This window comes from Polychytrium aggregatum, assembly GCF_025602895.1.
Source record: "Polychytrium aggregatum strain JEL109 chromosome Unknown BJ171scaffold_157, whole genome shotgun sequence".
In the NCBI taxonomy this organism is placed as follows: Eukaryota; Fungi; Chytridiomycota; class Chytridiomycetes; order Polychytriales; genus Polychytrium; species Polychytrium aggregatum.
The window spans coordinates 1-22,840 of NW_026516359.1; the positions used below are offsets into that span (position 1 = coordinate 1).

The following is a 22,840-nucleotide window of genomic DNA, read 5'->3' on the forward strand; positions in this document are numbered from 1 at the left end:
CATAAATGCGATTGCAATCTTTTGCATGGCTAGTTCGACAATGGAGCGAAAGCGCACGCGCGCATATCCACTACTACGCGAGATTACCAATTTTCATAATTTGGTTGTTTTGGAGAAAGAGCTGTTCGAGATGACGGCAGTAGACGTCAAGGTTCTCTATTTTCTCGAGATCGTACTGATGCAACGTAACTTCCTTCAGAGTCGAGAGCTCTCCATCATTGTGCTCAGCTCGCTTTCGCAGGAGCTCTTGATCGACTGGTTGGATGCAGCCGCGATTGTGATCGCGTCATGATATCGAGCCACGGACGACTGTCAGTCTGGTTGCCTCGCTGCCGGATGGGCAGTTTTCCAATTTCCCTGCGACAGGATTGACGAGCGAGCAAGCTCAGCTTACTTCTCTGCACCATCTCGTCCGATTCCAGGTAGGCGTCGCGTCCGAGGTCGAAATGCAGCCAGGATGGTTTGGCCTCGCTCGCCGGCAGATCACTTCACCCGTCGGCAGATCACTTCACCCGCCGGCAGACCGATCGCTGGCTCGGCATTTCCCGCCAACTGCTGCACGTGACAGCTGCTCCAAGGTTTCTCTGCGAGCCTGTCGCTGATCATCGTCTGCATCTCGCATCGACCGGCCGCTGGACCGCCCTCCCCCAGCCATCTCCAGCCATCCAGCCATGTGCTACTGCGGCGGCGAGTCGCTCAGGTAGGCCAGCCCAGGTGCAACGTGTGATCGACGACGTATATCCCAGGACTTGCCCCCGATGAATGGGTGCGCTGCGACACTCGCCTTATTTACCGCCGTTTGCTTGCCTCGCTGAAGGGACGACGAGCTCAAATGCGGCACATGCGGCCAGCTCTTCCATAATCGTGAGTATGCCGAAGCGTGGGAATTGGATAATAGGCAACGGGCATGGCTGATCGCTCCTTCTCCATCAGACTGCGTGCAATGTCTTCCTGGTCGTCAGCAACTCCGCGGAGATTGCTTCTACCAATTCAGGTGTCGCGCATGTACAGGCGGATTGGAAGAATATGAGCGACTGAATATGAGCTGGTAATGTTATCGCCCACCTGCAAGAGCGATCGCCTATTCAGTGCCAGAGGCTGCCTCGTTGCAATGACATCATTCAAGTCCAATGAATCGGTGACCACAACATGACTGACGATTGTGCTGGATGCAGGGTCCAGATCGTCTGGCTCAGTATATACAACATCGTCCAGTCCTCTCCCGGGAAAGAGTTTGTGCGTTGGAAAGAGGATATTTGCGACTTTATCGACCGAAACTGGGATTATATGCTGTCAGGCAAAACGAGTACGTCATGGATGGCAAAGGCATCCCAGCATTGCCGCAGCCTCAGACGAAGAGACTATTGGTGTCTCCGTTCCACGCGGATCTCATCATTATGCTCGCCTGTTTGCTGGTTTATGTGAAACTCGGTGCACTGACGGCTACCCTTGATCTGGACCCAGGAACGCCAACTTGGCAGAATACAGTTGCAAGCGTTTTGTCAACCCATCCAACACACTTCCTCTCCGGCTTTGATAAATACGCACAGTCAGGTATGGGCGACTACCAGCCGAAAAAAATGTAGGGGGCGGTGAAGCGGGTGAGTTGCCTCGAAATAACATTTCCCTCGCTCCAAGGATGGTGGACACTTCAACACATGACGCCCCCGCAACCCGGAACAAACAGAGCACCCAAACGCTCCAAAGGAGTAAGGGCACGCGGTCGATGGGCACAAGATGGATGGGCACATGGAGAATGTACCAAAGCCATCGAGGGCTTGCTTGGGTGTGTCCATGTCGAGCTTGGTAATAGTCAGCTTTAGCTTTCCAGGGAATTGGAATGGAGTAGTACGCATCTGACAGGTTCCCGCCCATCCACTTCACGTAAGATCACGCCGGTCCGCTCATCCGGAGGAAAGGTATATGGACTATATTGGTACCCAGGTGTTGGCGGCGTCAATGCGTATGGTTAATCGGTCGATGACTGCATAGGGTGCATGTGTTGTCCTAATTGATCCCATCCACTGTACATCGATAGGCGACTTCTAAAAGGTCCCAAAGAACGCAGGTTAGCGGGTTAGCGGGTTAGCTCGGTGCGAGTATTCTTCACGTATGGGTAATCTGGATATCTGCCTGTCCTCACTCTGCTCTTTATCCAAGGCGGATCAACTCAAGGAGACAAGCAAATCTTCGGATGACGACTGGGAAGCCTCACCAAAGCGGCCTCGTCAGGTAGGTCCAGACTCGCATTCCATGGACACAGTTGAAGTATAACCTCGAGTGCAGCAGCCGAGATAAACTTGATGCTCAACTGCGCTTATGATTCTCTTTAAGCGGAAAAACGCAGCCTCCGGTTCTCGACCGACAAAGGTTTCTGGGCGTGTTGTCTCCCCAGTCCTGTCGGACATGCAGGTGCGCTCCACCCTCCGCTCGTGGAAGCTAGGCCACTAAAATAAGGCCTCTCGAGCTCACTGCGATATGATCTACGGGAAAATTGGTGTCATTTCATTGCATGGACAGCCCCTATTCTTATGCGTCCTCTTCCTTCCCTTGCAACAACCCTCTGTTTGTACTATGCACATGACATACGCGCGTGCGATTCTCTTATTCGCTCTTGGAACGTCAACGAAGAAGCGTCCTGTCCCCGTATCGTCTTCTTCAAGCTCCTCGGATGACGAACCTGTGCCAGTTTCAAAGCAAGATGGCGTTGATCCAAACCAGAACTCAAAACTCGAAGCCAAAATCGATGGGATTGTGGATGCTAAGATTAGTTCCAGGTCGCCTCTCCAAAGTTCAGAAGACGTACAAGCCGAGGCCCTGCGGAAACTTGGATGTATAGAGAGGGACTCGCTAGTGATCGAAGCACCCGGCTGCTCGATACACAATCAAACGCCATCTATTCATGCTGCGGATACCTTGCGTTCTGGTGCTATACCACTGGAGCATCGACCGAGTCCATCAGCCGTCTTATTCAGCGGGGGATCTTCTCTCTCGGATATTACAAACGACAGCGAAGATTCTTCGGATACACTTGAGCACCATCGCGACTTTGCTCGGATCTCCGACGCCAAGTCCTCGTTTGGGGCCTCTTCAGTCGAGTCAAGAACAGCGATGCAACCCAGAAAGCGCGGTCGGCCGCGTGTGCACCCGTTACGTGACGATGCTGAGAAGTCTAGCAAAAGGAAAAAGGTAGTGGTTTAGAGCATATCGATGGGCCATGGCATCGAATGAGCCATGGCACTTCAAATTCAAGATCGATGTTGGAGGCGCAAAGCCTGACAGGCTACAAATCGGGAATATTAACCTGGGCCTCGTCTTGCCACGCTTTTCAAGCAGGGCGAGAGACGACTGCGCGTCATGGGTCTCATTGATGAGTTTCAAAGCATCCATCGTTTGGAGGTCGTTATGGAATCAGATACGGCCTCGCGCCGACTGTACAGAAAGCTAGCTTCGGCGCCTGAAGCGAGCCCAGAAGCTATCGCTGCTGAATATCGATGCTATCGTATCGAAGAGTGTCCGTGAGGAAAGCCAATTGCAGGCTATGCCGTGGGTCGAATCGTTCAGCGCCGTTGATGGGAAAATAGTGCCCCCGCCGGCGATTGATCCTCACAAAGTTGTAACGCGAATCAGACACCAGGTAAGACACCGTCTTCAATCCCGAACATACCATTGATCAGTCGCAACTACGTGTTGGATGCTCATTCGTCATCTTGGGCCGGAAGTCTATTTATGGCCAAAGCCATACCCCCTACCATCGATCGTTCATGTCACGACTGCTAGGCAGCGCTGGCGGCCGAGACACTTGGTCGACACAACAATCGTGGACGAGCTCCTATACAGGCAAAGCGCTAAAGCCTTTTATCTGGAGAGACTTTTCGTCTCGGCCAGCAACCATGCTTTTGTTCCACGAAATTCTTTCGAAGAGAAGCAGGTAGTGTGGCCAAGACAAACTTGCTTTGTACTGATGTACTGACGTGCTGATGTGCTGATGTGCTGACGTGCTGATGTGCATCTCCTCGCCTCATAACACATGCCAACTCCTGCCTGCAGCTATCAGGGGGAAATTTGGAAATGTGTCGAGAAAGACAGCATCGACTATGTGTACTTTTCCAGAGAGCACCTGGTGCAGGTCAACAGCATTTTATCGGTAATATTCTGGCCTGGGATTGATGGTACGTTTGGCCTCAAATCGGCAGCTGATGACCACTGAGTTCACAACCTTGATCCATCTCACGGGAACAGGGGTGATTGTGGATGGCTTACGTCAATGGATCGATTTCACTCTTTCCGCAGTCTCGGAAAATCTAACTTGGCCAGACTTTGGTGTGGTTGCCCTCTACAAGCGTCTCGTCGTTGGCTGTGCGCTCATGACTCCCGAGTTTTACTTGACGTACATTGCTGTCCGGCCTGGCTGGGAGCATGCCCGGAATTGGCAGGTTGGTCTCAGGTCGAAATACAGCACATCAGGATGGGCGCCTGTCGGTCAGATCTAACCAATATGCCACGATAGATTTATGCTCTATCATCTAATTCAGGTTTGTTGCACTGTTTGATTGCACTGTTTGATTGCACTGTTTGATTGCATCGAGGTGGCCGCCGCCGATTCCAGGTCACTGCGAGCCACCGTGCCTGCCTTTATCCGGCCACCACGACCGCCTGGCCTCATTCACGCCTGTGGCTCTCGTAGGCAGCCGGAGGGCGAGACATCACCCTTCATGTGTCCGCTGGCAATCCCGCGATGCTCCTGTATCAAAGTTCGGATTCAAGCCCGAGGAGTTCATTGTCAACTTCTACGACCAATACCTGCCGCCGGATTCGCGCGAATGCAAGAACGCGTTCTTTCTGCGCCTGCGCCGCTGATTGGACGGCGGGCCGGACTGCAGCCGCTGCGCATGCGCAGACAGATCCACAGAACCCCGCCATGGCACAGAACCTCGTCGGTGGCAGAAAAACGAGCCGGTCCTTGGGTCTGGGTGCGATCGCCGCACGCCATCTCGATCGCCGCAAGTCGCCTCGATCGCCCCGCATCGCCAAGCAGAGCGCATCTTGTGCAAATACACCCTGCCATTCCAACCATGTCGCTCTTGCGCTCTTTCACCGCAACGCCACTCGGCCGACTGGCCATGCGACCCGCTCCAGCCAAGATGGCCGCCCCAGTGGTAGGCGTCCATGCGGCTGTCCTTACGAGCTCGGTCGGGGGTCTCGGATTTGCGCACGGTCGAGCATGGTATAAGCGGTATTGATGCAAACAAAAGACGAGTCGGTGTGCTGACCAGAGTCTTGCGGATCACAGTGGAGCCAAAGCCAACGAGCCTGGAACCACACGCCGAGTCAGAGCTCGGCCGCCATGAAACGGTTTTGGAAAAAGGCCGATGTCCGCGGCGAGCCTGGTAGGATATATTTACAGAAAGGAATATACAGCCATCCAAGGCAGAGAACGAGAAGGAGAGATATGCACTCCACTCCATATCTGCCACTGGTTGATTTATCGGGATCAATGCCACGAGAAGCCCCGTTGGGCACTCGATACTTTGTACTGGCGTTTCGTTGTGGTGGATGAAGCTCCCATCAGCGATGCGGCGCAAACCTCGTCATCACCAAGCGACTGTTGATCCGTTTGATTAATCCGCTATCGATTGCATGCGACCCAGAGGGATACTACATACTGCTCGACGGACGAAAGCTGAAGACACCCGAGGGCAAGCCTGTCGTGATCCCAAGAAACAAGCATCTCTTGGCCTATCTCGTTGCTGGCGAGTGGGAAAGTCAGGAAAAAAACCTCAAGAGCTATTCCCTTCCATTGGTACAGTCAGATAGCTGGTTGCTTGCACCTGGAAAGCTGACTGGCTAGCTCTTGGCCATTATGCCATTCAAGATACTGACCCACACCGCCAAGGCCGAACGCCAGCCTGGATCCAAAGCACCATCAAAGCCCAAATCATCCCAGAAGAAGAAATCATCTACTGACTGTTGCCGACGCTTCTACCCACCCGCTCTAGACCTCCCTTGTGGTGAGATCCATCGATTCTTTCTCCGATCCAAGCATTCGACAGGGTGTCATCGATAACCTTCTGCGATATTGCCACACCGACTCTGTCTGGTGAGCTGTGCGCTCTCTCTCTCCTTCTCGTTCAAACCATAGCGGGGGAGGGGAGGTGAGTACTGGCGGATAGAGAGTGGTAGTTCGCATGGATATTGGCGAATACCAATGAGGAATTCGATACAGAGTTCGTGCCTAAGCTGATACTTTTGGCGTCTCCAGCTACTTCCAGGACTATCCTGATTCGTTTGTAAAGGCTCAAAACCAATACTGGCGAACCGTTGTCCAGTGGGTTGAGACAGAGTACAATGTCAAAGTAACCACAACCGATGGTATTATGAGTGCCCGCCAATCGCCCGACACGGTTGCCCAGCTGAGGTCGATTATCGAGGGCTTTGATAATCTGTCGTTGGCCGGTATGTTGCTCCGCCATTGCTGTCGCATATATATATGTTCGTCCCGAATGCTGCTGCTGCTGCTGGTCGATATGGCAGACTCGATCATAATCAATCGATACAATTGGTAAACCGCCTTGGCTAATCTCACGAATGCGTTGTCTCATTTGAAGCGTTCGAGCGGGCTGTTTTGCATTCCAAATCGTTTTTCTTGGCCCTTGCTCTGCTCAGTCGCAAGATCGATTGTGATTTTGCTGCTAGAGCCGCGCGTCTGGAAGTATGGGAGCAAATTCGACTCTGGGGTGAAGTGGAAGACAGTAAGTTGGTTTGATCGTTGGATATCGCAGATCTGGAGGCCCAAGGCGAGATGGACGAGCAGCCACGCGCCTTCAGCGAGTTTGGGTTGGCTCTAGCTACCGAGGGCTCTGTGCCAGCGCGGTATGATTCTGTTGCTGTCACTATCTCGGGTCGATCTCATGGGATAACATGCGCTCGATTGATATTGTACTCCAGGCCATGACCTGGACGAGCAAGAGATGAAGCGCCAGCTTGGAGCTGCCACATGCGCGGCGTTGCTCCAGTGACGATCGCTTCGCCCTGCGAGCCGAGGCTATCGATACAGTGTATGGACATGCGTGACTTGGACGGCCCATCTCGATCGAAAATAAGACTTGTATGATCAACGGCTTGCATACCGATCCAGCACCAATCGCAGATGCTCATGAAAGCTGCATCAGCCACGAATCAGTCATTAGATTAGTCGACAATGAAGCCAGTCACGATGCGGTCTTCCGCTCGGTCTTCCGCTCGGTCTTCCGCTCGGTCTTCCGCTCGGTCTTCCGCTCGGTCTTCCGCTCGGTCTTCGGCTAACATACCGCCGCCAGAGTACTTCGTTATGATCCAGAGCCGAAGGCGCCAGGGCTTCGGGCCCAGGACTTTGAAATAGTGCCGAAAGGTTGTCGCGACCAAATGACCGTGTCCTGAAGCCCAACAAGGAATCACCCAGCGCAAAGGCGAGCGATTCCTCGACCATCCATATGCTGAATCCGCCAGGCGTGGATCCAAGCATTGCAACCAGATCGCAGAATGAGGGGAGCATGGACAATGAGCCTTGCATTCCCGACACATGTCGAGCTAACTGTTATGGAGGCACGAGCCCGTGACAGCTACCATACCTGATCAAAGCATCATCAAGCAAGGTAAAACCTCGCTGACAAAGCTAAGGAAAACGGCGGATGAGTCCTGACGGCATTGGCTGTCTGCAGCACAAGAAGCAGCAGCACCTGGGCATGGGCTTTTGCGAGTCGCACCAGCGTCTATTTAACATGGCGTCGAAGCACGGTACCGTTGGGTATGATGAGTGGACAGCTGCCCCACTGGCAACGAGTCAATCGGCGCGGACGATGCAAACAACGCAACGATGGCTACAAACTTGGATGGTGTTGAAGGCTGGCTCGTATCCAATATGGACACTGCCCAACGATCTCCGCAGAGCCGAGAAGTATGACTGAAAGAGCCCTTGGCATTCGGTTGAAAGTCTGGGTGACAACAGCAATCAGATGCGTCGGGCGGATGCCAGAAGGGGCTCGGAGCAAGTGGAAACAACGTGCCTCACTTGAACCTTCGACGCTGCGTGCAAATACTGGAAGGATGGGACCAAATCTGTCAAGTTCCGCAGACTACTAATAGCGAGTGTAACCCACTAGAAACTACCTCCACCAATTCCTCGCCAAAGGCTCGTTCTTGTGCCGTTTGAGTGTGAATGCTGCGCCGAAGGGTGGCGGCCGATAGCTCCGCGTCGTGTCGTGCGTCGCTTGCGGCCAATTGAAGTGCTATCGAAACGTCGAATTTGCTGAAACAAATTCATGAGCATCAGCTGTCCCACAGAGTCTGCTGCATTCATCTGCACATCGCTCACCCGGCAATAGACTGTATTGGCCGGGGGATAGAGAGTGAAGACGAGCACTGGGGTGGGTCGCGTTCCTGCAGAGTATATGTCCCCCACACGGCACAGTCGGCCGTCACTTTCAGCTCGGTTGAGCGGGTCGGAAAGGGCCGTGTGACAGCGTTGTTCATCACTGCGCAAGCCATAGAGTCAACCGCTATTCTGCTGGAGCAACAGAAACAACAAGGGATCGAAGTACCATTTGAGAGCTGAGAAAGCTCCTGACTCTTCAAGCCGGCGAGCGGTACTAGCAATATCCCGCCTCTGGCATAGCACAGCGGGCCCGCTGGAGGCAATACGATAACGATTCAGCGCTAATCCCGAGAAGCCCTTGAAGGCGAGTGGTGCAGTTGTATAGCTCGCTTACCTCGGACATGGCAAGTTCCATCAGGCTTCTGCTCGGTACTCCACAACGACTCACGCTTGCCATCATACCCGCATTTCCAGGTAGAAAACCTGTAGCAACGACAGGCAACGGGCTCAGAAAGACCCAGCGGAGCGGCCAAATGGGACTGAATATACACACCGTTTAACACGGCCAGCAGCGCCGAGGAGATCTGAAAGCAGGGGCTCCTCGGAGCTGGAGACAATAAGAACATTGATTCTATCTCGCTGGGGAGAATCCTGGAGCATCGAGGATTTTGGATCTGCAACAGAAACAATGCTGGCGATCCGAAAGCCACACTGCTGGCGATCAGTCGATGGCAGCGTCGCAATGCCAACATTGTTTGCAGATCGATTCAGCTGCGACCAGCGAACCTGAGCAACAGGGTGAGTTTCAACCTTGTCCATAGCGACGGCGGAACAATAGTAGCACAGAATCGGTCGGCAAGCCACTGAGTAAAGGCAAGCGGAGCCAGTCTCAAGCTCATTTCCCGAATGAGCGAATCATCTCGGCCATGAGGGCCGCTGACGGCTGCTGGCATCGATCGAGGTGGCTATCATAGATCGTGGCGATAAGCTTGGGCGTTTGCAGCGTTTCAACTGGGTAGCAAGTGCACATACCCATGATATCAACCGAGCCGATTCAATCTGAAATGTGGGAACCGACAGGTGAACCGGGACCTCGTGAGATACGCATTTCATGGGATTTGCTGCATCGTACCAAAATACAGCAGCCGTGGGCATGCTGTGCATCCTTGAGGGGAAGTGGGTCGAGCCAACCCCGGTAGGCAGTTGCCGTGAACACACAGCGATCACCTGGCCGCTCCGACGTCATCAATATTCTTGTGAGCGTTTGCGTCGGAAACAACGCTGCCAGGAAAGAGCCCCTCACCAACTTCGAGAAAATCGCTATGGTCATCTGAAAGAAGGAATGTTACATGCGAAAATAGACATCGATGCCAAAGCTCGATTACTGTTCATTGTAATCGCTTCCGTCTCACAACCACTGAAACGCACCTCTGATACTGACGGTCAGTGCTTGAAGGTGCCGTCAGAGGCGGAAACTTTTGTGTCAATTCCGACTGGCGGATGGGAGGCGACGATCTGGGTCGATGCAGACGACATTTGCTGGGGGATGCTGCAAGGTACGCCATACCGCTGACGTTGCCGTCGGCTTCGGTCACTGTGGCTTCTCCTGGCCGAAGTACTAAAACGTCAAACATAGCAGTTGAGCATGGGAAACGATCTAAATAATATAATTTGAGGCATAGAGGCACGTTGGTACGATTTCTACCTAGGACGACTTGGTCGAGAGGGATTTGATCGAGATTGCTTCCACAACGTGAGCAAATCAAGTCCAAAGCATGAAGGGCAAAGCTGATCTCACATATCAATTGATGAATACACATGGCGTCGCTCAGAAGCATGCTGTCTGTTAGCACGATAGCGATCGGATACCTTGTTGAGGTTTTCAAGTGTGCTCCCGACCACGATCTCTTGAATACTCGTTTGCCTGACGCCCGAGGCAGATATATCCTTTATGGTAGCGCAAAGTCAATGGGTGCAAGATGCAAGGTGCGTGACCCAGACACGATCGTTGGCGACCCAAATATACTTGCAAATGATCCGGACAGCGGCACTTGGGGTTCTGGCATTCGTACGTTTGGCTGATTCTGCTGTCATATTCAGGTTATGTGTCTGCATCGCACAAATTCGTGTCCAACGGTGCTTCGGAGTGCTCTTGACATACATTCTGATGGACTCAACACCAAGGCACGACAGTACTGCTGTGAAGCAGAAGCGTTGCGAGTGACCGCGAGCCCTGTGGAGCCTGAGGCTCGATCTCAGCTCCGATGCAATGTTGGTGGGGTAGAACCTGCATGGAAGCCATCAGCTTGTGACTAAGAAGCCAGATACACTGCCATATTGTGAATACAACCAACAGCGTACTCGTTGCAAACCGGAAGTGCTTCAATCGAGACAGTGGTGTGAATTTGTTCCGGAAAGAGGTCATCGTTGTCAACTATCAGAATTACTGCGCTTGCTGATTGCTCAGGAGCATTCGAGAGAGCGGTGAGGACCCAATGCCAAGAATGCAAAGAGAATGATTCAAAGTAAGTATTTCTAAAGGTTGATCAAAAGGAGGGGGTCATTGATACCGCGAGCGACTTTGAGAACACCAATCGCCCACAGCCGATGCCACAACAGGACTAAGACGAGATATGTGTGGATTACCCGCAGAGGCGATTTGATCCAGCTCATCTGGATGCCATGAAACTATTTCCGTGGCGAGGGGAGCTGTCGGGCCACATAAGCAATCTCGACATCGTTTGATGGGCATTTTGAGACTCAGGAGACCACAAACCATCAAAACTGATCACATCGGACAGGCTCATCCGAAGAGCGACTTGGACATAGCGCCGCTTGGATTGAGTCTTTGGCAGTGACGGCAGCGTCAGCGTCGCCAACCATAGATGCTTTCACCCTCCATTGGCGCGTACCGACCTCCGATTTTCTCCTCTCGGATCGAAGAAGCGCCCGAGTGTGATCATCAAGGTGGTACTCTCTGAAAACTGCTTCAGCATCAGCGTTAGCCTTCATCAAGGAATCTCACGGATAATATAGTGATAGCTATCCTACATTGCACGAGTGCTTGAAGAGTGTTTCGTGGGGTGGATCGAGGAGGAACTAAGGAGGCCCGAGATAACCATGACGGTAGTTAGATGTGACAGTTCACAGTAAGTGTGCGAGAAGGACGTCTGACCTCCATGATCGAAGGCATCGAAGCTGTATTCGGCCGCGCGAATCGAAACAGGGGTCGGCGGTGCTTGAGTTGTGGTTTCCGGAGAGACAATAGCAGGACTGATGGAGTGTCTACGAAGAGGCGACGACCCTTTCTGCTCAGCCAACAGCTCGGAAATCAATGAAAGCACCAGTGATGACGAACCGCATGATACACCGAGGTAAGGTCGACCAATTTGACGATGTCATGACTTGGAAGCTGAACATGGTTCTAATATAGCTTCATCTAGAGTCTAGATCACTGCCAGATCATCTCCAGGTCATCTCCAGGTCATCTCCAGGTCACCGCCAGGTCATTGCCAGTCGAGCCAAAGTGAGCTGCCATGCTCCATCCACATCTTATGAACTGGAGCTGAATGTTCGTTGAAAGCATGGAGAGGCGGTGGGTCAGATTCCACAGCCGATTTGCAGTGTCTTCGACAGAGCGCCGCTCCACCGACTGCAGGACGCCTCTCCCGCCATGGGCTGTTGAGGACATACAAATCTCGATCTCCACTCGAGGAGAAGCACGGAATCTGTCGTATATTAAAGGGATCAAGCCCGGTGATTATGGAAAGGGGGAGGGGAGAGAGTTTCTCAGGGAGAGAGGGTTACATACTGCAATGGGTTTGGGTGATGAGGGATTGCGCTTACAGTCTATCCAGAAATAAACGGGACAGTCACTTTCTGGCTTCAGAAGCCCGCTGACTGACTGTAGACCCAGCGGGCAGGCCGTGAGTTTTTTCCCGTCCTGTTTGGCAATCTCTTTGATTTCGTTGGTTTCGGGAGCATGGTCTTGAATACACCCGGCCGATCTCCTGTGGTGATGATCGACTGGCATACCGAGATCATGTTCCTTGAGGCATTGATGTCTCGATGTGTGAGTGTGGTGGATGCATTCGACCCTCTGCACAGCTTCATGGTTTCTCGATATCAAGATGCTCGGGTGACTCAAGTCGCTTGGCATCCCGGCAGTGTGAGCACACCTGGGATGTGTTGAACTCGTTCACCGAGCACACATGGATCTTGGAGACGGATCGATCTGGTGGTCGTCTCTGGTGGTGGTGGAATTGCTCAAAGTACTTGGCAAACCTGAGTCTTCTGGGACTGGAGGCATATCCCTTCCCTTGCTTCCAGGAGGCATTCCCAAAGGCAATCACCAATTCGGTCTCCTTTGGTGCCTGGTCGATGACTTGCTTGCACATCTCGTGGACAGTGCGCTGTCGCTTGCTGTGGAGATCGAGTCGCTTGAATCGCCGTCGCCGGGTCAGGCTGAAGTACAGCTGTTTGTCCAGCATGTCTCCATCGAACACATGGCAAATTTATCGCAGGAAGGAAGCCAACCCAGGGATCTTGGGACTTGGTGTGGCACTCATCCAGCGCATCTCGAGCTGGAAGCGATTCCCACAATGGCGTCCTTGATTCAAATCACAGAATGGTCATGGCCAGTGCGCGATTATATTGGGTAACAAAATATTTGATCAATCGTCAAAAACACGGATGTCCCGATTGCGATTAGTGGCCCCAACCAGCCTGGACGGCGTTCAAAAGCTCGCGCTGGTAGTCTTCGGAAAGTTCCCAGAACATGACACCGCCAGCACCTTGAGCCTTGGCCCAGGCAGCCTTGGCTTGCAGCGACTGGGGATCGTCATAGGAAATGAATCGGCCGGTGCTAGTCTCGTACAAGCTGGGGGACTGGGCAAAGTCGTGGTACTGGCGAGTGTAGCCGGAGCCAGCGGTGGTGGGTCCAGAGAGAACACCCTGCTTGCGCAGGTTGAGGTACATCCAGACTCCAGATTTGTATGTGGCACCGCAGGGATCAGTCCAGTCCGCATCGAGCTGGTCACCAGGAGGCGCAGGGCAGGCCTTGGGCTTGCTGGGGTCCTGCTTCTGGCCGTTGGCAAGGTTGCCACACAGTTGGTACAGACCGTTGTTGCTGCCCTTGGCGGAAGCGATCCAGGAGCGGCCGTAGAAAGCAAGGCCGACGACCAGCTGGCTCGGAGAGACACCTTGGCCGACAAAATCCTTGAAGGCGTTGGCAATGCTGAAGACCTGGTTGTTCTGGAGGTTTGCCTTGGGCTGGCTGGGGTCTTCGTTGAGAGGAGCGTTGAAGTCGGTGTATGGGACCCAGGAGCCATAAAAGTCGTAGCTCATGATTTGGAGGTACGAGAGATGCTTCATGTAGCTGGAAACATAGTTTTTGCTGCCGACATTGTAACGGAAGGAGGCACCGGCAGAGGCGATCGAAAGGATGCGGTTAGGACCCAAGGCGCTGCGGAGATCGCCAAGGAGGGTTTCGAAGTTGATGGCATCGTTGGGGTCGACAGTGTTGCAAGGAAGGCCACCGCCTCCGGGGTACTCCCAGTCAATATCAATGCCATCGAAATGGAACTTGTTGACAAAGGCGATGGCCTTGGAGACAAAGTTGGCACGGGCGGAAGAGCTCTTGGCGACGTTGGAGAAGTGGACCGAGCCAGACCAGCCACCGAACGAGACGACCGTGCGGAGGTTGGGGTTCTTCTCGCGGGCAATGAAGTTGAGGTTGTAGATGCCCTTGTTCTTGCCGGTGTAGGGGTCAATGTCCATCTGCTGGCCACCGGTGCCAAAGTCAGCCCAAGCATCGAAGCTGGCAATGTCGCCATTGTCCAGGACGTTGAAGAAGGCGTAGTTGATGACGTTGACACCTGTCAGGTCCACGACGGTGGGACCGTTCTGGGGGCGGCTGTACATGGCCCAGTTGGGCCAGTAGCCAACGACACCCACAGGCTTGGGGGCATTGCGGGGGACAAAGGAAGGGGTGCCCGAGGGAGCGGGACCAGCCGTTGTGGTGGCGGTTGTCGTGGTGACAGTGGTAGTGGTGGTCTTGGTCGACTTGGCGGTGGTCGTGGTGGCGGAAGAGCTAGGGGTGGTCTTGGTGCTCACAGCGGAGGTGGTCTTGGTCGACTTGGTCTTGGTGGACTTGGTCTTGGTGGACTTGATCTTCTTTGTCTTGGCCGACTTGGCCTTCTTGGACTTGGTCGACTTGGCCTGGAGAGCAAAGTCTTCGGCGGGCAGGTTCTCGACGGCGTCGGTGGAGGGCACGCAGTCAATGTCGTCCTCGGTTGTTTGGCGGCAGACGAAGCCCTCCTGGCAGGGGACGACGACCTTGGTTTCGCCATTCAGGAACGAGAAGGAGACACCATTGCTTTCACAGGTCAGCGGAGTCTGGGCGGAGGCACTAACCAACGCGGAGCCAGCCACGAAGGAAAGGAGGGTGAGGGCGGCCGTCTTGACGAGCATCTGATCGGATCGAGGGCGAGACTGGTGGTGGGGAATGGTGAGGACGGGGCCAGCAGCAGGCGGATTTATAGGACAGCGACGGGCTCGAGGTGCTGCCGGGCCAGCGAGGCGGCCATGGATGAACGACAAGGGCCAGACAAAGCCCGACCATCCCACCGATGTACACGCGAGTGTGCACGAGGGCACGAGCCGCGCCTCACGAGAGCGCCGAGCAAGGACACCAGCCGATGCGCGGTGGCTCAAGTACATCCTTGTACTCCATTTTTTTCTTTCCGAGCCATCGCCTTTCCTCTTGCAGTCGCACAGGCGGCCACTGCCGAGCAAGGGGGCTGGGTGCACCGCCGTGAACCTGCTGTACATGGACTTGCTGAGCAGGGTCCTTGCCTCTTCTGTGTCACCGAGGCTGCTCTTGAGGGAGCCACGGGTCGCCACTCCCTGTCCAAAGAGGTGACGAAAACGGCTGCAAGGACAAGAGGACAGGGGTGACAAATTTGCAAGAAAGTTGCAGAAAGGTGCTGACGGACGCGCCGCGCTACAAAACCTAGTTCTCGGCATCCAGAGTCAGGGCCGATTGTGTTGCAGGAGGGCCGGCCAAACCTTTGCCTTGCCCACGCTGTTTTGCAAACCGCATCGATGATCGGCCGAAGCTCGGGCCAACCCAAACTCCCAACCTTGGCAGGACTACACTTTGGCGCATTCGGATTGAAACAGAACATCCAGGGATTTGATACAACTTGCCCAATTGAAACAGGACGATGGATTGTGTCGATTGAATGAGGTTGGTCGGTCGCCAAGCTGGGCGATACGCATTGCACTGTATTCAGGGGAAAATGGGACACCTGCCCACAACCCATATGTCAGCGTAGCATACTATGCCATGCGTCTAACTATGCCATAAAAAATAGAACATATCACTTTGGCAGCCTCCGAGTGAAGACCTCCAGTCGCTCTCCAGTCTCCTCAATCGATCTGGACGGTAATCATGTTGTACGTCGTATTGGCGGCGATGGTGCTCGAACTGCTCAATGTACCGAGCAAGCCCCTGCCTCCGAGGACTGGGTGAATAGCCCTTGCCCTGTCGCCATGGTGCATTGTCAAAGGTAATCACTACCTTGGCATCCTTGGACATATTGTTTGCCCATGGTTGGAATGTGCGTGTGTATTCAGGTCCCGGAAATACCAATAGTTCTGGCTCGACACAGGTATCCCGTTTCGTTTTGGAGACTCTTAGAGGCACAAAAATAGCTGTAACGCCAGGCTTGATAGCTCCACCAGATGCCCGACCCTTGGATTTACTTCTAGGCACTTGATTGTTAGCGGCTTGGTCTTTGGGAGCCCATGATCGAGGAAGACTAACGCAGGTGAAGAACAAGGGGAATGATTTGGTGCTGGGGACCACGAGTCCATTGTCAGAGGCATGATTGCGCTCGCTGGAGCACGGAGGGAACAAGAGCCAAGCGAGGCAACATGGGCCAGATAACCAACCTGTAAGGAGTGAACAAGCGCAAGGACGAAGACCAAGTGCTTGGTATGAGCTTTATTAGCTTTTAGCCCCGAACACCAAAGAACAAGTTTTGTTCGAACTGGTGTTCAACATAGGCTCAGACATGCAGGGCTATTTATAGACCGGGAGAAGGTCGAGGGGCAAAAGTGGGCGAGAAGGGTGGAGCATCACAGAGAAGCGAGAAGGGGGTGCGAGAGTGGCTGGTGTGCAAGCGAGAGAGGCTTGGCACAGCCCGGGGACATGTGCCGAGCGGTGGGGGAGGCAGGAAACCAGTAGACGCGGGTGGCAACGGCGCGTGCTCATGCATGGGGGCAAACAAACACGTGGGGACTCATGATTGGTGCGGAGGGCGAGAGCATGCGGGACAATCTCATTGGTCCGTTGTGATGCTGGTCATCACACTATCTCCTCCTTAAACTACGGCGTGTTCCATCTTGAGTTCTCCTGGGGCCAGGCTTGTCTGGGTAGCGTCGGTGGTACTCCGCGGCCACCGTTGGGGCAAAGACAATGTCGGCGGGCTCCCAACTTCGATCGGTGACCGGGTAGCCTTTCCAATCGATGAGATAGTGCAGCTTTCCGCGCACGAACTTGGAGTCTAAGATCTCTTCGACCTCCCACTCCAAGTTCCCATCGATGACCACCGCAGGGGGCGGCGCTTGCACCCGACCCGGAAGCGAGTTCTTCTTGTAGGGCTCAAGAAGAGACACATGGAACACCGGGTGCACCTTTATGTCCTTTGGCAAGTCCAGGCGGAAAGCCAATGTCCCGACGGCCTCGAGGATGGTGAATGGTCCAATCCTCTGGTAATCCAGCTTCTTGCTTGGGCGAGTGGTGCTGATGTTACGAGTCAGCACCCAGACTTGATCGCCCGGACGCAAGTCGGGAGCCTGGGACCTCCGGAGATCTGAGAAGTGCTTGTAGTCAGACTTTGCCTTCTCAAGATTCTCCTTCAACAGTGCCAGGTTCCGCTGGAGATGTTCAACCCTCTCCGTGGCAGAGGGAACATCAGGGCCGCCAGCGACAACGGGGACTTCGAACCTTGGGTGGAACCCATAGGTTGCCAAGAATGGCGAGGCATGTGTTGACGAGTTCTCGAGGTTATTGTAAGAGAACTCGGCCAACGGCAGCAGCTCGGCCCAGTCATCTTGCTGATACGACGTGTAACAGCGCAGGTATTGGTTGATGACCTGGTTGACCCTCTCAGTCTGTCCATCGGTCTGGGGATGGAAGGCCGTGGACAGACTGGTTTGGATCCCGAGCTGCGTGCAGAGTGCCTTCCAGAACCGAGAGGTGAACTGACTTCCTCGGTCTGAAACCACTGTGTCGGGGAGGCCATGGAGACGAAAGACATTGTCGAGGAACAGTGACGCAGTCTCCTCCGCCGACGGCAGTGAACGCCAGGACATAAAGTGTGCCATCTTTGTGAGGCTGCATACCACCACAAAGATGCAGGTGTGACCCTTGGACTTTGGCAGATCAGTGATAAAGTCCATGGTCAGTGTCCCCCAGGGTCGATCGGCTGTCTGGAGTGGCAACAGGAACCCAAACGGCTTGTGTCGCGGAGCTTTCGAGCGTGCACAGGTGTCGCACGTCGAGACGTACTCTTTGACATCTTTCCGATAGGTTTGCCACCAAAACTGTCGCGATACCAGAGCCAGAGTCCGTCGGATGCCTGGATGACCCACAGCGACTGGGTCATGGCACGACTTGAGCGCCGGAACTCGGCACGACTCTGGGACCACAATCCTGTTCTGGAAGGTGAGGTACTGGCCATTCCAGACGAACTTCGGGTCACGACGGTATTTGTCTAGACCGGGATCCCGAGCCTGCTCTTCGGCTATGAGCTGCAGCAAATCCACAGGGTCACTGCGACTTGCAACCGAAGAGCGGGCGTCTCTGCTTCGGAGCACGCGTATCACCGCGGCAGGATCGAGAAGCAGAGGCGGATCCCTCGACACGGAGGCCGACGAAGGGATGTAGTCCGAGCGACGAGACAGGGCATCGGCCTTGCCGTTCCTCGCACCAGGACGGTACTGGATGCGGATGTCGAACCGAGACAAGAACTGGGACCACCGTGCATGACGCTGGTTTAGGATGCGAGCCGTTGCCAGGTACTCCAAGTTCTTGTGATCGGTCAGAACGGCAACGGGATGCTGGGCGCCTTCGAGGTAGTGTCGCCACGCCTCGAAAGCCTCCTTGATCGCCAACAGCTCTTTCTCGTATATGCTGTAGTTACGTTCAGCATTCGAGAGTGTCCGCGAATGGAACGAGCAAGGATGAAGGCGATCATCAGCACCCCGCTGGGAGAGCACGCATCCAAGCGCAAAGTCCGACGCATCTGACTCTACGACGAACGGCTTGGATGGGTCCGGATGCACCAGAACGGGCTCCGAAACGAAGGCATCCTTCAAGGATCTGAATGCTTTATCGGCTTCGCGGGACCACTGGAAGCCATGCGTCTTCCGGAAGAGCCGAGTCATGGGCCCCGCGATCTTTGCGTATCCATCGATGAAGCGTCGATAGAAGTTCGCAAACCCGACAAAGGATCGAAGATCCGAGATGTTGCGCGGTATGGGCCAATCCAAGATCGCAGAGAGCTTGGATCGCTCCATACCGATGCCCTCGGGCGAGACCATGAAACCAAGGAACGAGACCGAGGTTTTGGAGAACTCGCACTTCTCCAGCTTGCAATACAGCTTTGCAGCTCGGAGCTTCGAGAGGACCTGCTTGACGTGCTCTACATGCTGCGACGGATCAGCACTGTAGATCAAGATATCGTCAAGATACGCAATTGCGAACTGGTCCAACTCGGTGCGCAGGACGTCGTTGATGAAGTGCTGGAACGTCGCTGGCGCGTTGGTGAGCCCAAAGGGCATCACCAAGTACTCGAAGTGCCCATATCGAGTACGGAAAGCTGTCTTCCACTCGTCCCCGGAGCGGATGCGCAGCAGATTGTAGGCTCCACGAAGGTCCAGCTTAGTGAACACCTTCGCGCCTCGAAGTCGGTCCAGCAGCTCGCCGATCAGCGGTAAAGGGTAACGGTTCTTTACCGTGATACCGTTCAGTGCGCGGTAGTCAACGCAAAGACGAAGTGAGCCGTCCTTCTTCTTGACGAAGAGGATTGGTGAGCCTGCTGGGGACGACGAAGGACGAACGAATCCCTTGGCAAGATTCTCGTCGAGATAGTCACGCAGAGCGTGAAGTTCGGGCTCGGACAGTGAGTACAGAGGCCCGAACTTTGGCGACTTGCCCGGCTCCAAGTCAATGGGGCAGTCATAAGGGCGATGCGGAGGCAAGGAGTCAGCTTCCTGTTTAGAGAAAACAGACAGGAAGTCCTTGTACTCCGCAGGCACTTCGACAGTCGCAGTGCTCGGCTCGTCAGTGGGCAGGACATGGACCTGAAAGATGGTCAGGGGTTGCGTTCCATGCCTGCATGCATCCAAAGACTCGCGCATCGAGCGGTAATCAATGCTGCAGACGCGGAGAGGAGCGTCCGAGCTGAGAGGAGGGGCGTGGACAAGGTCAGAATAATGTTCGACGGTTACTTTATTCTGAACAATGTCCGAAGAACAAACAACAGGAGGAGGTACATCAAGGAGGGAAAGAGAACTGACAACAGAAGAAGGGGTTTGGGAAGAGCGAAGGGGTTCGGGAGGAACAAGACAAGAAGGGGAAGACGAAGGTGGGAGCGTAGGAGAGGAGCTTAGATCAATCAAAGGAGTGGAATCATCAAGAAGGGGAGTGACATTGGAGGAAGTGGAGCAAGACGAAAGAGAAGTAGTGCATGGAGAGGGGTCGGAATCAACAGAAGGAGGGAGACAAAGAAGACCGCGAGACCAGACAATCTTGGGCTCGGCGGTGCGCAACCAAGGAAAGCCAAGGATAAGTGGTTGATGTGGAGACCTGATCACATCGAACCGAAGGCGTTGCGAGACGTCCCCGAGAATCACCTCGAGTGGAGCAGTCTCGCGGAGGATGGGGCCAGACGACAGCGGCTTACCATCCACGCCTTCCACTGCCAAGGGCGAAGCCTTGGAGCAGGTGGGGACAGAGTGTCGAGCAACAAAGTCCTCGTCGATAAAGTTGCCAGAGGCACCAGAATCGACAAGTCCTTCGCACGACAGAGAATCACCAGAAGGAAGACGAACAGCGACGGGAACAACCAACGAGCAACGACGAACAGACGAAACACAAGACTTTGGTTCGGTACCAGCTTCGGCACCAGGGTTGCGGCTAGCACAGACAGTTAACTTTGCCGAGGGTTGGCAGGACAGCTCAGGTATTTGCACCTGTGGATGAGGTGCAGTTCCCAGTGACACCAGAGGTGCCACGGGTACTATGCCAGAGCTGAGAGTGTCCGCCGGTCCAGAGGCAAGGCGAAGCTGTCCGCACATCACTGCTTCCCCAGTACTTACCAAAGGCACCTTACCAATGTCTTCACTTTCGGAAGGCGGTGGGCACGGCTCCGGTTCAAGGCCTTCACTTAGAACCGGGCCTGGTCGTTTCCCGAACTGAAGTCTTGCACTTCTCCATCTTCGTAAACGATGGTGCGGATGATCCTCGGGCCGGGAGGTCCAGGGGGCGGTCCGGTAGCTCTGGTAGATCCAAACTTGACGGGGCAGTTTCGTACCAAGTGGCCCTTCTTGCCACAGTACAGGCAGAGTCCAAAGCGGCGGCGGCGTTGTTTCTCCTCGGCGGTCAGGGGTCCAGAGACGGCAGAGTCCACTTGCATGGGCTCGGAAACAATGTAGGAGGGGTGCGGCGGAGCGAGGACGGGCGCGGGAGCGATGGCGGGAACGGCAGCGGAGGCGGAACCAAAGGCGAACTGGGAAGACCGGTAGCGGGCAGGCGTGCTTCGGCGCTCTTGACGGCGCTCGCGGATTCGTGCATCGAGCTCGTTACAAAGCTCGATGTACTCCTCCAGATCTCGTGGCAGAGGGCGAACTCGCGAAAGTTCGTCTCTGACATCATCCGACAAGCCAAGTCGGAAGAACGAGATCTTTGCACCGTCGTTCCAAGTCGTATCGGCGGCAATACGAAGGAACTCGGATGCATAGACTGCGCACGGGCGGTTGCCCTGAGACAGTGTGGTGATCACTGACTCGGCAGTCCTGGCCCGATCAGGGTCGTCAAACACTTTGGAAAAGCGTTCTAGGAAATCGCCAAAAGAGTTGAGTCGGGGATCACCCATCTCAAGCATCGGAGTCGCCCACTGGAGAGCCGGTCCAGTGAGCAGACTAATGACGAATCCGACCTTAATCGGGTCAGCAGGGAACCGGTGGGGCTGCATTCGTATATACAGTTTGCACTGATTTACGAATGCCCGGAACCCTTGCCGGTTACCGTCGTAACGGTCCGGCATCTGCACGCTGTACCCAGCGGCAGGAGCATCGCGAGCTGTCCGGAGCTCGGCGAGCTCGGCCTCCAAGGCACGGAGGCGGTCCACGAGGGCAGGATCCATGGCGGGACTGGGACTGGGACTGGGAAAAAAAAAAAAAGCGAGGAGGTTCAAGAACAGGAGAGCGAAGAGGGCTCAGACACAAGTGTGCTTGAGGTTCGGACAGGACTAGGAAAGGGGCGGGGCTAGGAGCGGAAGATACCAAGCAGGTGGTATCAGTAGAAGAGAGTTCGAACAAAGTGTAAGGAGTGAACAAGCGCAAGGACGAAGACCAAGTGCTTGGTATGAGCTTTATTAGCTTTTAGCCCCGAACACCAAAGAACAAGTTTTGTTCGAACTGGTGTTCAACATAGGCTCAGACATGCAGGGCTATTTATAGACCGGGAGAAGGTCGAGGGGCAAAAGTGGGCGAGAAGGGTGGAGCATCACAGAGAAGCGAGAAGGGGGTGCGAGAGTGGCTGGTGTGCAAGCGAGAGAGGCTTGGCACAGCCCGGGGACATGTGCCGAGCGGTGGGGGAGGCAGGAAACCAGTAGACGCGGGTGGCAACGGCGCGTGCTCATGCATGGGGGCAAACAAACACGTGGGGACTCATGATTGGTGCGGAGGGCGAGAGCATGCGGGACAATCTCATTGGTCCGTTGTGATGCTGGTCATCACACAACCTTATAACGAATAAATGAAGGAATATTATTGTTCAAGCCACCTCCGGTATCCCTCGGGGTCGTCTTACTATGCGTCAGCCATCAAGTTGATCCTGATATCAGCCAAATCAGAAGATTGGCTACAGGATGATCAAAGGAGAAGATACGGGGCATCATTGAAGGAAAGCTCTGGAAGTAAGAAATGGGTCGATTTTCCAAATTCGAAGTTGACATGAGCGACTGTACACCCAAATCCATGATAATCCTCGTCGAAGACACCAATCAATGTATCCTGAATCGACAACTGAGCGAAGTTCGGATGCTATCGATAGAAGAAAATGGCGTATCTTCTTGCTAGGCTTCTCAGGGGTTGTTACACACCGATCTTGATACGAAATCGAAGGGAACTCATCCGAAACAGCCATTGAGTGTCACCGCTAACATGGAATGGGCTATGCGAGGAAAATCGTGC

General features: G+C 54.4%; 4 protein-coding genes across 4 annotated transcripts; 2 read left to right on the forward strand and 2 right to left on the reverse strand.

The window, feature by feature from the left end:
- Positions 1-589: 589 nt before the first annotated feature.
- Positions 590-4,976, forward strand: BJ171DRAFT_543631 (uncharacterized protein). The gene is made up of 16 exons (XM_053112992.1): positions 590-700; positions 818-864; positions 934-1,048; positions 1,176-1,306; positions 1,465-1,554; positions 1,639-1,709; positions 1,890-1,919; positions 2,039-2,068; positions 2,161-2,232; positions 2,632-3,189; positions 3,334-3,402; positions 3,449-3,637; positions 3,723-3,931; positions 4,051-4,172; positions 4,294-4,478; positions 4,756-4,976. Exons 1-16 carry the CDS (start codon positions 672-674, stop codon positions 4,858-4,860), a joined length of 2,052 nt encoding a protein of 683 aa, XP_052961571.1. The 5' UTR covers positions 590-671; the 3' UTR covers positions 4,861-4,976.
- Positions 4,977-5,347: 371 nt separating this feature from the next.
- Positions 5,348-7,019, forward strand: BJ171DRAFT_560513 (uncharacterized protein; the record flags this gene model as incomplete). The annotated part of the gene is made up of 6 exons (XM_053113215.1): positions 5,348-5,390; positions 5,652-5,803; positions 6,000-6,100; positions 6,263-6,456; positions 6,609-6,752; positions 6,949-7,019. 6 exons carry the CDS (start codon positions 5,348-5,350, stop codon positions 7,017-7,019), a joined length of 705 nt encoding a protein of 234 aa, XP_052961572.1.
- A 971-nt stretch (positions 7,020-7,990) lies between these two features.
- On the reverse strand, positions 7,991-12,871 carry BJ171DRAFT_574875 (uncharacterized protein; the record flags this gene model as incomplete). Its single annotated transcript, XM_053113728.1, has 17 exons — positions 12,532-12,871; positions 12,200-12,257; positions 12,047-12,081; positions 11,712-11,765; positions 11,266-11,337; positions 11,130-11,199; positions 10,715-10,799; positions 10,515-10,640; positions 10,152-10,222; positions 9,782-9,971; positions 9,657-9,673; positions 9,386-9,474; positions 8,907-9,139; positions 8,748-8,836; positions 8,354-8,513; positions 8,139-8,287; positions 7,991-8,097 (listed from the first exon to the last, which is right to left on the reverse strand). The coding sequence occupies exons 1-17, from the start codon at positions 12,841-12,843 to the stop codon at positions 7,991-7,993; spliced, it is 1,917 nt and encodes a 638-aa protein (XP_052961573.1). The 5' UTR covers positions 12,844-12,871.
- A 189-nt stretch (positions 12,872-13,060) lies between these two features.
- On the reverse strand, positions 13,061-14,131 carry BJ171DRAFT_434441 (glycoside hydrolase; the record flags this gene model as incomplete). The annotated part of the gene is made up of 1 exon (XM_053107943.1): positions 13,061-14,131. The coding sequence occupies one exon, from the start codon at positions 14,129-14,131 to the stop codon at positions 13,061-13,063; it is 1,071 nt and encodes a 356-aa protein (XP_052961574.1).
- Between the last annotated feature and the right edge of the window lie 8,709 nt (positions 14,132-22,840).

What these genes read in the sequence shown, in the direction of transcription:
- BJ171DRAFT_543631 (XM_053112992.1), top strand. Translation starts at nt 672, where the DNA reads ATGTGCTACTGCGGCGGCGAGTCGCTCAG. An exon ending in GAGCGACTGAATATGAGCTG is followed by an intron (nt 1,049 to 1,175) that starts GTAATGTTATCG and finishes TGCTGGATGCAG; the next exon opens with GGTCCAGATCGTCTGGCTCA. An exon ending in GCACATCAGGATGGGCGCCT is followed by an intron (nt 4,479 to 4,755) that starts GTCGGTCAGATC and finishes CCTGTATCAAAG; the next exon opens with TTCGGATTCAAGCCCGAGGA.